We start from the raw sequence: 13,321 nt of genomic DNA, 5'->3' as shown, positions 1-13,321 counted from the left end.
TCCAACTGGCATTAAAAGTAAAAGGTGTGGTTCGTATAAACGCTTTGCTGGTGTAGCAGAAAGAGCAATTTCTAAAGGCAATAGGAATAAGAGATTATGTAGGCGATGCAAGGTGCTTGCAAAGCATGACTCTTCGTAATTGCCCGAAGAAGTAACTGTTTTATAGGGATGTCAACGTTCAGAACATACTTTTTTCATATGCTTTACTAGCAATATGTTTGATTATCTTTCCTCTAAAGAACCATTTTTGTGTTACAGTTAACAAGATTTCATTGTCATTGATTTTATGAAGTTTGTTTTTAATGATTAAAACTTTGCTTATATGATTTTATACTTTACAATTATCATATGTTTATTATGTGTCAAACCACAGCCTTTTACTTCTAATTTGATGTTAAAGTACATTGATTGAAGGCTCTACTAAACATAGGTACTCGTCCCAACTTCTAAACCATTCCAAAGCACACGATCTCAACAAATCCTCCAATTTCAATTGTCCACTCGGATCGTCCATCTGTTTGAGGGTGGAAACCCGTACTAAACTTAAGTCTAGTGCCCAATGCATTCTGAAAACCTTTCCAAAATCGTGAAGTAAATCGAGGATCTCTGTCAGATACTATAAATAGTGGTGTGCCATGAAGCCTGATGATCTCTTGTTGAAAGAGTTCTGATAACTTACTGAATGAATACCTTTCTTCAATAGGAAGAAAATAAGCCGACTTAGTCAATCGGTCGACCACAACCCAAATGGCATTATTCTTCTTAAGCGCCTTCGGTAACCCAGTTACAAAGTCCATTGAGATATCCTTCCACTTCCACACTGGGATTTCTAATGGTTGCAGGAATCCACTCGCTCTTTGGTGCTCGATTTTTACCTTTTGGCAAGTAAGACATCTCGCTACAAAGTTAGCCACGTCTTGTTTCATTCCATTCCACCAAAAGTTTTGCTTCATATCTCTATACATCTTTGTGGATGCGGGATGAATAGAGAATAGTGAGTTATGTGCTTCATTCAATAGCACCTCACGAATTTATGGGTCATTGGGAACACATAGGCTATTTTCAACTTTTGCAGGATCCAAAGTAATACCCTTAACTGACACCACGTGACCCAAAAATTCTACATGCTCGAGCCAAAATCACACTTAGAAAATTTGGAATATAATTGCTTATCTCGTAGAGTTCCCAAGATAATACGTAGATGGTTTTCATGTTCCTCCTTTGACTTATAAAATACAAGTAGGTCATCAATAGGTGCCTCAGAGATAGGCTCCAAACGAGGAACCAAATCTATAGTGAACTCCACTTCTCGGACCGATGGTACTCCTAGGAGTTCTTCCAGAAATACATCAAGGAATTCTTTGATCACTGATTCACTTTCAGGGGACGCTCTTCCACCGACGCGTCTTTAACAAACGCTAGAAATCCTTGACACAAGTGAGAAACTAAATTTTGAGCTTTCAAGAAAGATATGATCTTCACTCTTCTTTTCTGTTGAGACCCTAGATACACAAAATCAGGTCTCTCTTTGTTGTCAAAGATTACTTGCCTAGCTTGGCATTCAATTGTTGCTCAATTCTTCGACAACCAGTCCATATCTAAAATAACATCAAAATCGTTCATGTTAATAGAAAGTAAATCAGACTCACAAATTTGGTCTCCTACCTTCAAAGGACACCTTTTAAATTCTCAAGATATAACCACATAATTACCTAAAGAAATATCAATAACTATAGGCGATTCTGAAAGTGTACAAGGAACTCTAAGATGACTAGCAAAATCAACAGAACCATGGAATAGGTTGCTCCGTATCAAATAAAGCATAAACATCATGTGTTCCAATTAAAAGAATTCCTGAAATCATACCTGAACTTGTTGCCTGATTAGCTGATAAAGCAAACACTCTACCTTCACTAGTTGCTTTAGTATCATTTCCCTTGTCTGTGCTACAAGAATTCTTGAAGTTCTTTGCCAAATGTCTTGCCTGACCACACAAAAAGCATCCTGAAGCCCTATAACATACATTCCCAGGGTGGCGTCTTCTATAAGAATTGCACTGAGGAACTGAATCATGATTCCTCTTGTCGTCTGACCTTTAAAAACGAGTTTGATTTTGCCCTTGCCCCTGGTGACAATAAGGTTGTCTTTGACCCTAATTCTGACATTGCCACTACCCGTAATGCTTGTTACTATTCTATCCACACTTATTCCCACGGTTATCTCTTTGCTGCTGATTATGTTTCCCCACTTGCTAAATCTGTTGCCCATCCCGACTTCTTTTCTTACCCCCGTCTGACTTGGATGCCAAGATGTCTTGCCACTCCATCTCAATGTTCTTGGCAGCATTTACCACTTGTGCCACATTAGTAAACTTTTCATTGATCATTTTGGAGCGGTACTTGTAATGAATCGTCCACTTAAACTTTTCAACCTGCTCTAGAGATGTCCCAACTGACGATCCTGCAAAACCAGCGAGCCTCAAGAACCTTGCGAAATACTCTGTCACAGACTCATCATCCCGCTGGAAAATTGTGGCATGCTCTCTCACAAATGCGTTCTTATTCGTAGCTGAGAAATACTGCTGATAGAACTCCTCACAAACCCTATCCACGAAAGGACATCAATATATGCATTGCCTTTAAGCTTGCTTGATCGAGTCCCACCATATCTAACCCTCTTCCTACTAACGTGGAATAACTAAACTCAACACCACATTTTAATGTTTTGAATACCCAAATTCTTATGATGACACATCATTCTTATGGTTTATGTATATATAGGGGCGGGTTCTTTTGTTAACCAATAATTGGTGTTAACTTTATGAACCAATCTTGGCCCTTGATTCTTAAAATCTATGGATGAGATCAATTGTGACATATTTGTAAGTAATTAAAAATGAAGGATATCAAAACATAGGTGAATGGGGGTATTTTTGGGAGAGATGTCCAAATCGATTACAAATCAATAATTAATTAATTACATCGGTTACAGATCGGTAATTGCTCATTCCTTTTATAGTTCGTTGAATCATCCGTGTTGCATTATGAACACTTATGAATACATATGAACATATATGTAATTTATTAACTACTCTTAGTTTGTAGCTTTCACATATGAACATACGGGAACACTTATGAACACTTATTTGCACCTATTAAAACTTATGGACACTAAAGTAATTGGTTTTCACATGTGAACACAATAATATATGATCAAAGTGTTTCGTTTGTGAAAACATATTGACCAAATGGTAGATGTATATAGATATTGTATTATGAACACACTGGAACACATGTGAACAATATATATGCCATATGAACATTGGCGACTACATATATGTTGAAGATAGAACATTCAAGTTTCTTATCATATTACAATAACAATCCATCTATAATTTGAAAAAAAAAACATATTTTAGTTATAATCATGGGATTTATGTTTTTGTAACCGCCCATTAATGAATGTGAAGTTAAGACAAAAAAAGATTATCATTGTGTCGTCGATATTAATTGTATGTTGGTACTTGGTAGAAGAAGCTAATCTAACAAAGGCTTGTGATTGGTCTAAATGGTTTGTATAGTTAATACACTTTTTATGGTTAACAAATGATCTTAACACTCTCTCTCTCTCTCTCTCTCTCTCTCTCTATATATATATATATATATATATGGGCCTAATCAAATAAGAACTAATTAGTTTGTGGTAACTATGAGATCCAACTTGAACCAATCACTTAAGATAATTAATATTTTTCTTAAAATGAAATAGAAGGGTAAGTTAGTAATTTGTGTTGATTATTCAATTTACTATAATTAGTTTAATATTCCAGTTTACTTTAATTAGATTAATTACGTTATTATTATTATTATTATTATTATTATTATTATTATTATACACACACACACAATGGACAAAATCCAGTGACCTCCTCCGGCAAGTGATGACCTCCTCCGGTCACCTTGTCTGACCAAAACGTCGTTTTCGACGACCATCTCCCTTCCCCCATCCCCGCTATTGACCACCATCTACACCGACACTCCCTTTGATCTCCCCCTCAAAAGCCCTCATCGATTACCCTCCAACACCTTCCATCCGGTAGCACCCACCATCCGGGAGAACTCTCCACCCCGGTGGTCATCTCCATGCCAACCTTCTTCTCCATCCAACCTCCAAACCTACAACACACATACATACATTGCAGACATACACATTGCACACACACATACAACACACAATATGCACATTGTAGACACACACACATACACACATACACACAGATATATATATATATATATATATATATATATGACGTAGGTATCATAATGGTACTATAGTTGGTATCACAATTGTACCACAATTGATATCACAATTGTACCACAGTTAGTATCATAGTGGTCTCGAAGTTTACTTGGTGTGTTTTGGATATCACATTGTACGTATTTTGGGTATCACATTATGTATCGTGGTGTATTTTAGGTATCACATTATGTATCGTGGTGTATTTTGGGTATCACATGGTGTTGCCGAAATAAGGTTTACTGGAGGCCAGAAGAAGCAGGAGAGAGAGACATAGGAGAGAAAAAAAAAAGTTAAATACCTAAAAAGCCTTTTAATTAAAATTTAAGTCAAATTACCAAAAATATTACTTTTTTAATTTATCATTGATTTGTGGTTGAGATTAGATATCACAGTTATCACAAACTAATCAGTTCTCCCTTAAATAGATCCCTATATATATATATATATGTGTGTGTGTGTGTGTGTGTGTGTGTGGAGGTTCAAACAAGAACCCATGTGATTTACAAAAATGTGAGAACAACCTACTAACCTCAAACTTTTTTAATCAATAACTTAAATTATATTAAATACAAATAAGTCAATAAGGACAGTAATGTAATTAGGTATCTTTTATAATTTTTATTTTATTTTAATTAATTAAAATTATCTCGTCATTTTTTGTTGGGATTGATCAAGTTGGTTGGGATTGATCATGTTCACTGTATCACTTTCTTCTTTTTCACTTTCTGCTATCATTTTCTTCCCATCGATTCATAGTATTCAAAAACTTTTTGACATAGAATGAAGGATTTGAATGTTGTATGTTAGTAATTGAGAAATTTGATGTTTCTCACATGTGATAAACATCCTAATTTGAAATTATCTGAAGATGGTTATGTTGAGGATGATGAAGGTTCGATAATAGTGTGATAACAATAATATTTCATAGTTTTTTTTTCTAAATCTGTTGTGTTATCGTCATGACTATAATGATATGGACTTTTTATTACATGTTATAAAATGTACATAGAATTGTGAATGTCAACATTTTTAGTCGATTTATAGTTATTGGTACATGTTGATTTGAGTTTAATGTTATAGTAGTTTTGTAATTGAGAATTTTGATGTTTATCATATATAATAAACATTCAAATTTGAAAGTGTATGTTACTGTAATCCTTAATGAAATTGATTATCACATGATTATCACACTCATATCACACCAAATCAAGTAATTGATTTCCTAAGTTAACCCTAGCCGAACGAAATCCTTGTGATAATTATATGACAATCACATGATTATCACACCCAAATCACATCAAATCCTGTTGAAATAAACGATAACCATAATAGCTCATTATGTTATCCCAGATTATTGGGTGTAGTATGATTGTATTTTTAAAATTTTATCACTTTCAATTCCAATATTACCCTTTTGCCTCTTAAATTGTTTCTAATTTCATTTTTAATTTAAAAAATCTTGTAATTTTTATTGTTATCACAATATAAGGTTAATAGGTTGTTCTCGTGTTTTGCAAATCACAAATAAGCTAAGTCTTATAAAATAGACATGTTGCCAAAAGAGAAAACATTTAAATGAGTCACTCCTATGAGTTCACACAAAGAAATCCACTTCTCCTATGATATGCCCACTTTATTCTCCTAATTTTTCATCTTTCAACCAATGTAGCATGATTAAATCAACTAAATTTCAAGATTTGAGTATAATGCTCAAATCTTATGGTGCGGACTCATTATCATTTGTTTTACTTTAACAGATAAAATAGATAATAAATAAGAGATTTTTGTAAAAAGAAGGAAAACTGAAATGAGCCAACGTCTATATAAATAATCTTTTTGTAACAATAAAAAAGACTACTAAAATAAGTCAACCTCATAAATTCACACGAATGAATCATCTTCTCCTTTGATTTGCCTATTTCCTCCTTATAATCTTTCATCTTTCACAATGTTGGATGATCAAAATTTCAAGATTTTGATATTCTTTGTGAGTTTAGATGATTGGCTACAAGGAGCAAACCCAATTAGTTGTCACAAAGGGATCTTAACCTTTTTTTATATACCTGTCATTCATTGTGAATCTTTCATCTTTCCATCAACGTGGAATACACAAAAATAAACCACAACTCAAGAAATGAAGAATACTCATTCTTTGTGGATTTATTTTATTATATATACACACACACACACACACACATATATATATATATATATATGTGTGTGTATGTATAAAGAGAAACTTGGGATCACGTGAGACCATCATGTTTTCGTGAGACCCGTGAGACCACTTTTTTATACTTGAAATTTCACAAAAAACACTGTAAATGTAAACTTCACAGTGTTTTTGTTGTGAATGTTCGGATTTTTTTTATCTTCACAATATTTCGATGTGAAGTTTCAAATGTAAAAAATGTTCTCACGGGTCTCACGAGAACATTATGGTCTCATATGAATCCAACCCTATAAAGATATGCACCCCCTATATTTACATAATTATCTCCTTCGATATCCCATTGGTTGAGGAGGGAACGAAGGTTCTCTTATAAAGGGCTGAATATCTTTTATATTAGACATGTTTAGTGAGTCCATGTGTAGATAAAATGGACAATATCTAGTACGGTTGTTATATATTACAAATTAGAGCCGGGAACCGGATTGGTGCCAGCGAGGACATTGTGCTCTCTGAGGGGCATTTTGAGATCCCACATCGATTAGGGAGAGAAACAAAGATTCCCTTATAACAAGTCGCATACCTCTTCTATCAAAAGCATTTAAAACCATGAATCCATTTTATGAATAAAAAGGACAATATCTGATACGATTAACCTAATTTACCCGTATTAACATGTGATTTTTATTCGGCTTGATGACTTTGACAATTTTACATAATGCATACGAGAATAAGTATAATTGTGTTCACAACATGAATCTCCTCAATAACTTGGACTTTTCTCACCGATGCAAAATTCCATTCTTCTATAAATCCACCATTGATTCTTGCCTTTTCTCATCATCTTTCAAGCATAAAAACATTCTCATTAATTCCTTCGTGAATATGAAAAACTATTATCATCTGCTTACACTTAGGAGATCCAAAGGTCTCTTCAGCTCCAATAGCAGATGGGTTCATCAAACTAGTACTGCCATTCAACGGCAACACGGCCACCGCCACCCTCCACCACCACCACCACTGCCACCTCCGTCTTCCCATCCTCATATTTCCAGAAACACATGCAGGCCCATAAATGCTTTTGTTTCACACCATTGCCTTCAAACAACTCGTTCAAATCTCACCAGTAACCATTATTATCATTCTCAAAGCTCCACCCTCCACACGTCACAACTTCAACTTCCCTACCATGAAGATGACTCATCTCCACTTCACTACCATGTAACGGTGAAGGGTAGAGACGTGATTTCATCAGCTAAGAGCAACCAACGCTACTGGCTCCCTTTGTCCAACTTAGACCTGCTCCTACCGCCGGTTGAAGCCGGAGTTTTCTTTTGTTACCGGAAAAAGGATCGGGATATGTCATCGGAGAGTGTGGTGAACAGCATAAAGAGATCGTTGGCGGGGATACTATCGTCGTTTTACCCGCTGGCCGGAGAGATTGTGGCGAACAAGCAAGGGGAGGCGGAGGTGGTGTGCAACAATGGTGGGGTGGAATTTGTACATGCGCATGCTGACATCGAGCTGAAAGACTTGGATTTGCATCACCCTGATGATTCCGTGAAGGGGAAGCTGGTGCCCAACATAAATAGAGGAGTGTTGTCAGTTCAGGTAATTAAAACCTCAACTTCAATTAATTAATTATAATATTACATAATATATAATATATTAAAATAAAATAAAAACTTTTAAAAACCATTTTTTTATGCATGAAATACTGTTTATTGATGCATATTACTTAAAATTCAAGATTACAAATAAATTATACGTAAGTACAACTTATTAAAGCTTCATGTTTGAATTCGTATAACTAACTGCAGATAAACATAATCTAAAGGATAATCATTCAATTATAACAAAATACTTAATTATTATATTTATAAAAAAATATTATTAAACCGAAGATAAAAAAAATGAATTAAAGAAATACACTAAAAAGGAAATTTTAAATAGTTAGTTTGGTACTAAAACCAATATTTTTTTCAATTATTTATGATGTCTTCATATTTATATCTTATTTAAAAAGAAAAACATTATCGCTTTCTCAAAACCATATAAAATCGTATTATAACATCGACTAAGACGAAAAAAACACAAGACAAAAAATCAAGATGTATATCGCTGCATTATGCGGGTACCCTTTTAGTGTGTATATATATATATATATAATTAGAAATAATCATGCAGTAATACGTTTTATTATATTAAAATAAGTAGTAATACCAAAAACGTAAAAGATGATCCATTTATTTGGATTTAATTGAAATTTCTTTCATTTTATATCATATATAAATTATTATTACAAATTTCTTATATTTCATGGCACAACCTTCCCATGTTACGAAATTACAAATATTTCAGAATTTTTAGAATTTTTTGTATTTGATTTTTGGTTAAATGAATCTATTGAAAGATAATATTAATAGTAATATGTGAAATTAAGTAGTAATAAAATAATATTAACTAATAATTATTATAAATTAATAATAATAAATAACAATAAGTGGAAAAGTGGATTGAGAACTCATGGAACTATCATGATGTGTGTGTATATAACATAGAGAGAGTGGAGATTTATTTTACAAATCATTTATTTCATAGAAATCGTATAAACCAATCACATTCATCTGTTTTCATGATTAAATGTCATAATTAAAATAAATTATTTTAATAAAATAAAAAAATAATACAAAAAAATATTATTATTTTCTCTAATAAAGGATAAAATGGGAACACGTTTTAAAACGTTTGGGATCATTGAAATCTTCTTTTCTAGAATTAAACCTCATCTCCTAAAATAATTTATCATTGAAACATTTTAAAAACTGAAGGAAACATTTTGAAAACTGAATAATATGATTTCATTAGTAAAATTGGTTTCATGAATGAAACATTTTGAAAACTGAATAATATGATTTCATTAGTGNAAACTGAATAATATGATTTCATTAGTGAAATTGGTTTCATGAATGAAACTTTTTGAAAACTGAATAATACGATTTCATTAGTGAAATTGGTTTAATGAATGAAACATTTTAAAAACGGAATAACATGATTTCATTAGTGAAATTGGTTTCATGATTCCTAACCAAAACGAAATTGGTTTTATTAATAAAATTAAATATGGTTCGGTCAATGGAATATTTTGAAAACTAAATAATATTATTTCATTAATGAAATTAGTTTCACGGTTCCTAACCAAAATGAAATTAGTTTCATTAATGAAACATTTTGAAAACTGGATAACATAATCCTGTCTCTCCCAACTCAATAATATGTTCCTTCAGAAAAAAAGAAAAAAAAACCTTTTTCAATCGAAAATCTTCTTAATCTATACAGACACATTAATCCTCATAGACTTGATGAAAAACTAGCAAACCGGCCCTTATTTTCCACATTTTAATTGTACAAGTATAAAATTATTTCTGTAACGTATTACGGGGAATAAAAATCCCCTTGTGGTTACGGAGGTTCAAATGCAATGACTCCGAACTACCTATAAAACAGTCAAACAAGTGGTCTTCTTGGGATTAATCGACTCACATAGCAGGTTGGATATCCAGGTTAATAAAAAAAACCTCAATCCGATCACATACTTTTCAGCAGCTTCAAAGCCATCAATAATTTAGCCCTCTACCAACGGATTACCAAATCACTGACTGCATACACTTCAAATGAAACAGGTGACAGAGTTCAACTGTGGAGCAATAATCATTTCATGTGCCATTGATCACAGAGTAGCCGATGCGTATTCACTCAACATGTTCTTAGTTGCATGGGCTAAATATGCCAAATCGGGAACCATGTCCGACGTAGACATCCCATCTTTCCGACCATCCATCTTCAATTCACGACGTCCGCCCACCTACGCAAAATCCCTCGATAATCTTTACATCCCAATATCGTCGATTCCACCGCCATCTTCCTTCGATCAGGGGCCGCTTCATAGTCGTATGTACTATATCCATGCTCAATCCATCGATCACCTTCAATCTGAAGCAAGCTCACAAGAATCCAAAAGAAGCAAACTCCTATCTTTCACCGCATTTTTATGGAAATTGTTAGCTCATGGAGGTGATGATGCTGTGAATACAACTTCCAGAATGGGGGTTGTCGTTGATGGACGACGGTTTCTAGCTGACGAACAACCATCTTCTCCAGAAAAAAACCACTTTGGAAACGTGCTTTCCGTTCCATTTGGTGTGGCAACTCATAGCGATCTAAAGGCAATGCCACTTAACGAAATCGCAGATAGGGTTCATAGGTTTGTGGCCGAAGCAACGAATGAAGAGCATTTCAGGGGTTTGATCGATTGGGTGGAATTACACCGGCCAAAGCCAGCAGTGGCCCGGATATATTTCGGGGTAGAAAAGTCCGAGGGCGAAGCTGTGGTGGTGTCATCTGGACGCGATTTACCGATTAATGATATGGATTTTGGATGGGGAAGGCCGGAGTTCGGGTCGCTTCATTTCCCGTGGGGTAGTCGAACCGGATACATAAGTACGATGCCGAGTGGCAAGAGAATCGGAGATTGGGTTGTTTACGTGCATCTTAAACAAAAGGATCTGGATTTGATCGAGAGAATGGCTCCCAATGTTTTTAAACCCTTAACACATTCTTTAGCTTTTGATTAACTTACGTTTCCGAAACCATCGGTTCATGATCACCAAGGAATCAAGTTTGCAGGATCGATATGGTCCTCATGTTTTACTTTATGCTCTTCTTGTTGATATATATGAAGTAGGGTTTTAAGTTGCTTGATCGAATGGTTGGTGCTTCGAAACAATTTCTTTCTAAACTATATATATTGTTATATATTTACGTCAAATTTTAAGTTGGAAAAATTGTTATGTATATTGAATTATTTTACATAACTTGTGATTTTGTATTAGTTTTGTTTTCATAAAAATATAACAAGATTTTTAAGCTCGTTAGCCCGTAGGCAAGCCCGACCCATTTATAGGGCGGGTATGTGTAAGTTTTCAAGTTCGTAACAACGGGTTTGGTTTTATCATATTAGGCTCGTTGGACAAAAAAATTGGTTAAGTGGACCTGGACCCGACCCAAACCCACAAATGATCAGCCCTAGTGCATACATTTGGTAGCAACACAATCTTCATTCAAACTAAAGCCCAACGCAAACCAATCACTTGGGCTCTTCTCCATTAAATATGGGTTTAGCCTTCTAAACCCATAAAAGTTGACAAGGCTTTCCAATTTGGGACTAGAACTAGTCTAATACTCAAAACACTTTATAATCGATCATTATATTAATTTAGGTTAAAACTTTGTATATTGTCATCTTCACCGTATACACGGATGAAATAACGATGTTTGATTTCACAAGAACCAAGGGACTTAGGTTAGAAGAGAACCTTCACCGTGGTTCATAGCCACGTGCTCTAATCCTCTGCGATTTTGCAAGAAACATATTTCTGCGATATTCTTTCATCTTTATGTGAACTGGAAGAGTACTCGCGCAATGCAGCAAGACACATCTCGATTTTAATGTTATATTTTATTATTTGTCTCTGTCGATGTTATAATACGATTTTATGTGTTTTTAAGAAAACAATAATGATTTTATTTTTAAACAAAATATAAATTTGAAGATATCATAAAAATTCGAAAAAAAACATATCAATGTTAATATCAAATCAACTATTTAAAAGTTCTCATTTTTTATGTAATTTCTTTAATTTTTTTAGTTTAATAATATAACATTTTATAAATATAATAATTAAATATTTTTATTAGAATTCAATGATTATCCTGATTATATTTTAATTTTTTTTAAATGAAATGTTTATCATGTATTTGATCATGTTTATCTGCAGGTAGTTACACGAATTCAGATATGGAACTTTAATAAGTTATAGTTACGCACAATCTACTTGCAATCTTGAGTTTTAAGTAATATGCATTAATACACATTAATTTACACATAAAAAGTGGTTTTTAAGAGTTTTTGTCAAATACTTTATAATATAGTATAGATTGAAGATATCATAAAAACATATCAATGTTAATATCAAATCAACTATTTAAAAGTTCTCATTTTTTATGTAATTTCTTTATTTTTTTTAGTTTAATCATATAACATTTTATAAAGATAATAATTAAATATTCTGTTAGAATTCAATAATTATCCTGATTATATTTTAGATTTTTTATTTTTAAAATGAGATATTTATCTTGTATTTGATCATGTTCATCTGCAGGTAGTTACACGAATTCAGATATGGAGCTTTAATAAGTTGTACTTACGCACAATTTACTTGCAATCTTGAGTTTTAAATAATATGCATTAATAAACATTACTTTACGCATAAAAAATGGTTTTTAAGAGTTTTTGTCAAATGTTTTATAATATAGTATAAATGTTCGACTTTCTCTCATCGTAATGCTATTTCTTTAGCGTTATTCATCTATTTGTTCAGTACTGTTCTTCATCGATTTTTGTACAAAAACAACGGTTGTGAGGGCTGGTGTAGATAGGAAAAAGAAGAAGAAAATGAAAGAGACTGTCGGATAGATTTTCTTTATTACCAAACATCAACAATGTAATAAAATATGATGTAATGTAAATCAATGGTTATATTCATTCTTATTTTCATTTTCATTCCTTAAAACGAATCAAACGTCATTTAAATCAATTATTGATTGATTTTCGATTTTTTTTAAAGAATTCATGGAACACAAATCATGTAATTTTGATTTGATAAATAGCTTAATGAATATTTTTTTGTTAATAATTAAATGGTTTTACTTGAAACAAATTTAAAAACAGAAAATCTAGATCAAACCTAAATCTCACCAAATTTATTATAATTATTATTAAATAACTAAATA

General features: G+C 32.9%; 1 protein-coding gene across 1 annotated transcript; it reads left to right on the top strand.

The window, feature by feature from the left end:
* Positions 1-7,222: 7,222 nt before the first annotated feature.
* On the top strand, positions 7,223-11,158 carry LOC112499994 (shikimate O-hydroxycinnamoyltransferase-like). The gene is made up of 3 exons (XM_025103251.1): positions 7,223-7,505; positions 7,569-8,080; positions 10,153-11,158. The coding sequence occupies exons 1-3, from the start codon at positions 7,223-7,225 to the stop codon at positions 11,101-11,103; spliced, it is 1,746 nt and encodes a 581-aa protein (XP_024959019.1). The 3' UTR covers positions 11,104-11,158.
* The last annotated feature ends 2,163 nt before the right edge of the window (positions 11,159-13,321 follow it).

This window comes from Cynara cardunculus (assembly GCF_001531365.2).
Source record: "Cynara cardunculus var. scolymus isolate 2C chromosome LG 17, CcrdV1, whole genome shotgun sequence".
NCBI lineage: Eukaryota > Viridiplantae > Streptophyta > Magnoliopsida > Asterales > Asteraceae > Cynara > Cynara cardunculus.
The sequence above is the reverse complement of the archived record's forward strand: the minus strand, read 5'-3'. Positions and strand labels throughout refer to the sequence as shown.

Bases quoted from the DNA above. Each gene is read 5' to 3' on its own strand.
- LOC112499994 (XM_025103251.1), top strand. From the start codon at position 7,223: ATGAATCTCCTCAATAACTTGGACTTTTCTCACCGATGCAAAATTCCA. The intron at 7,506-7,568 runs CCCATCCTCATA...CACACCATTGCC, and splicing joins ACCACTGCCACCTCCGTCTT to TTCAAACAACTCGTTCAAAT. The intron at 8,081-10,152 runs GTAATTAAAACC...CAAATGAAACAG, and splicing joins GAGGAGTGTTGTCAGTTCAG to GTGACAGAGTTCAACTGTGG.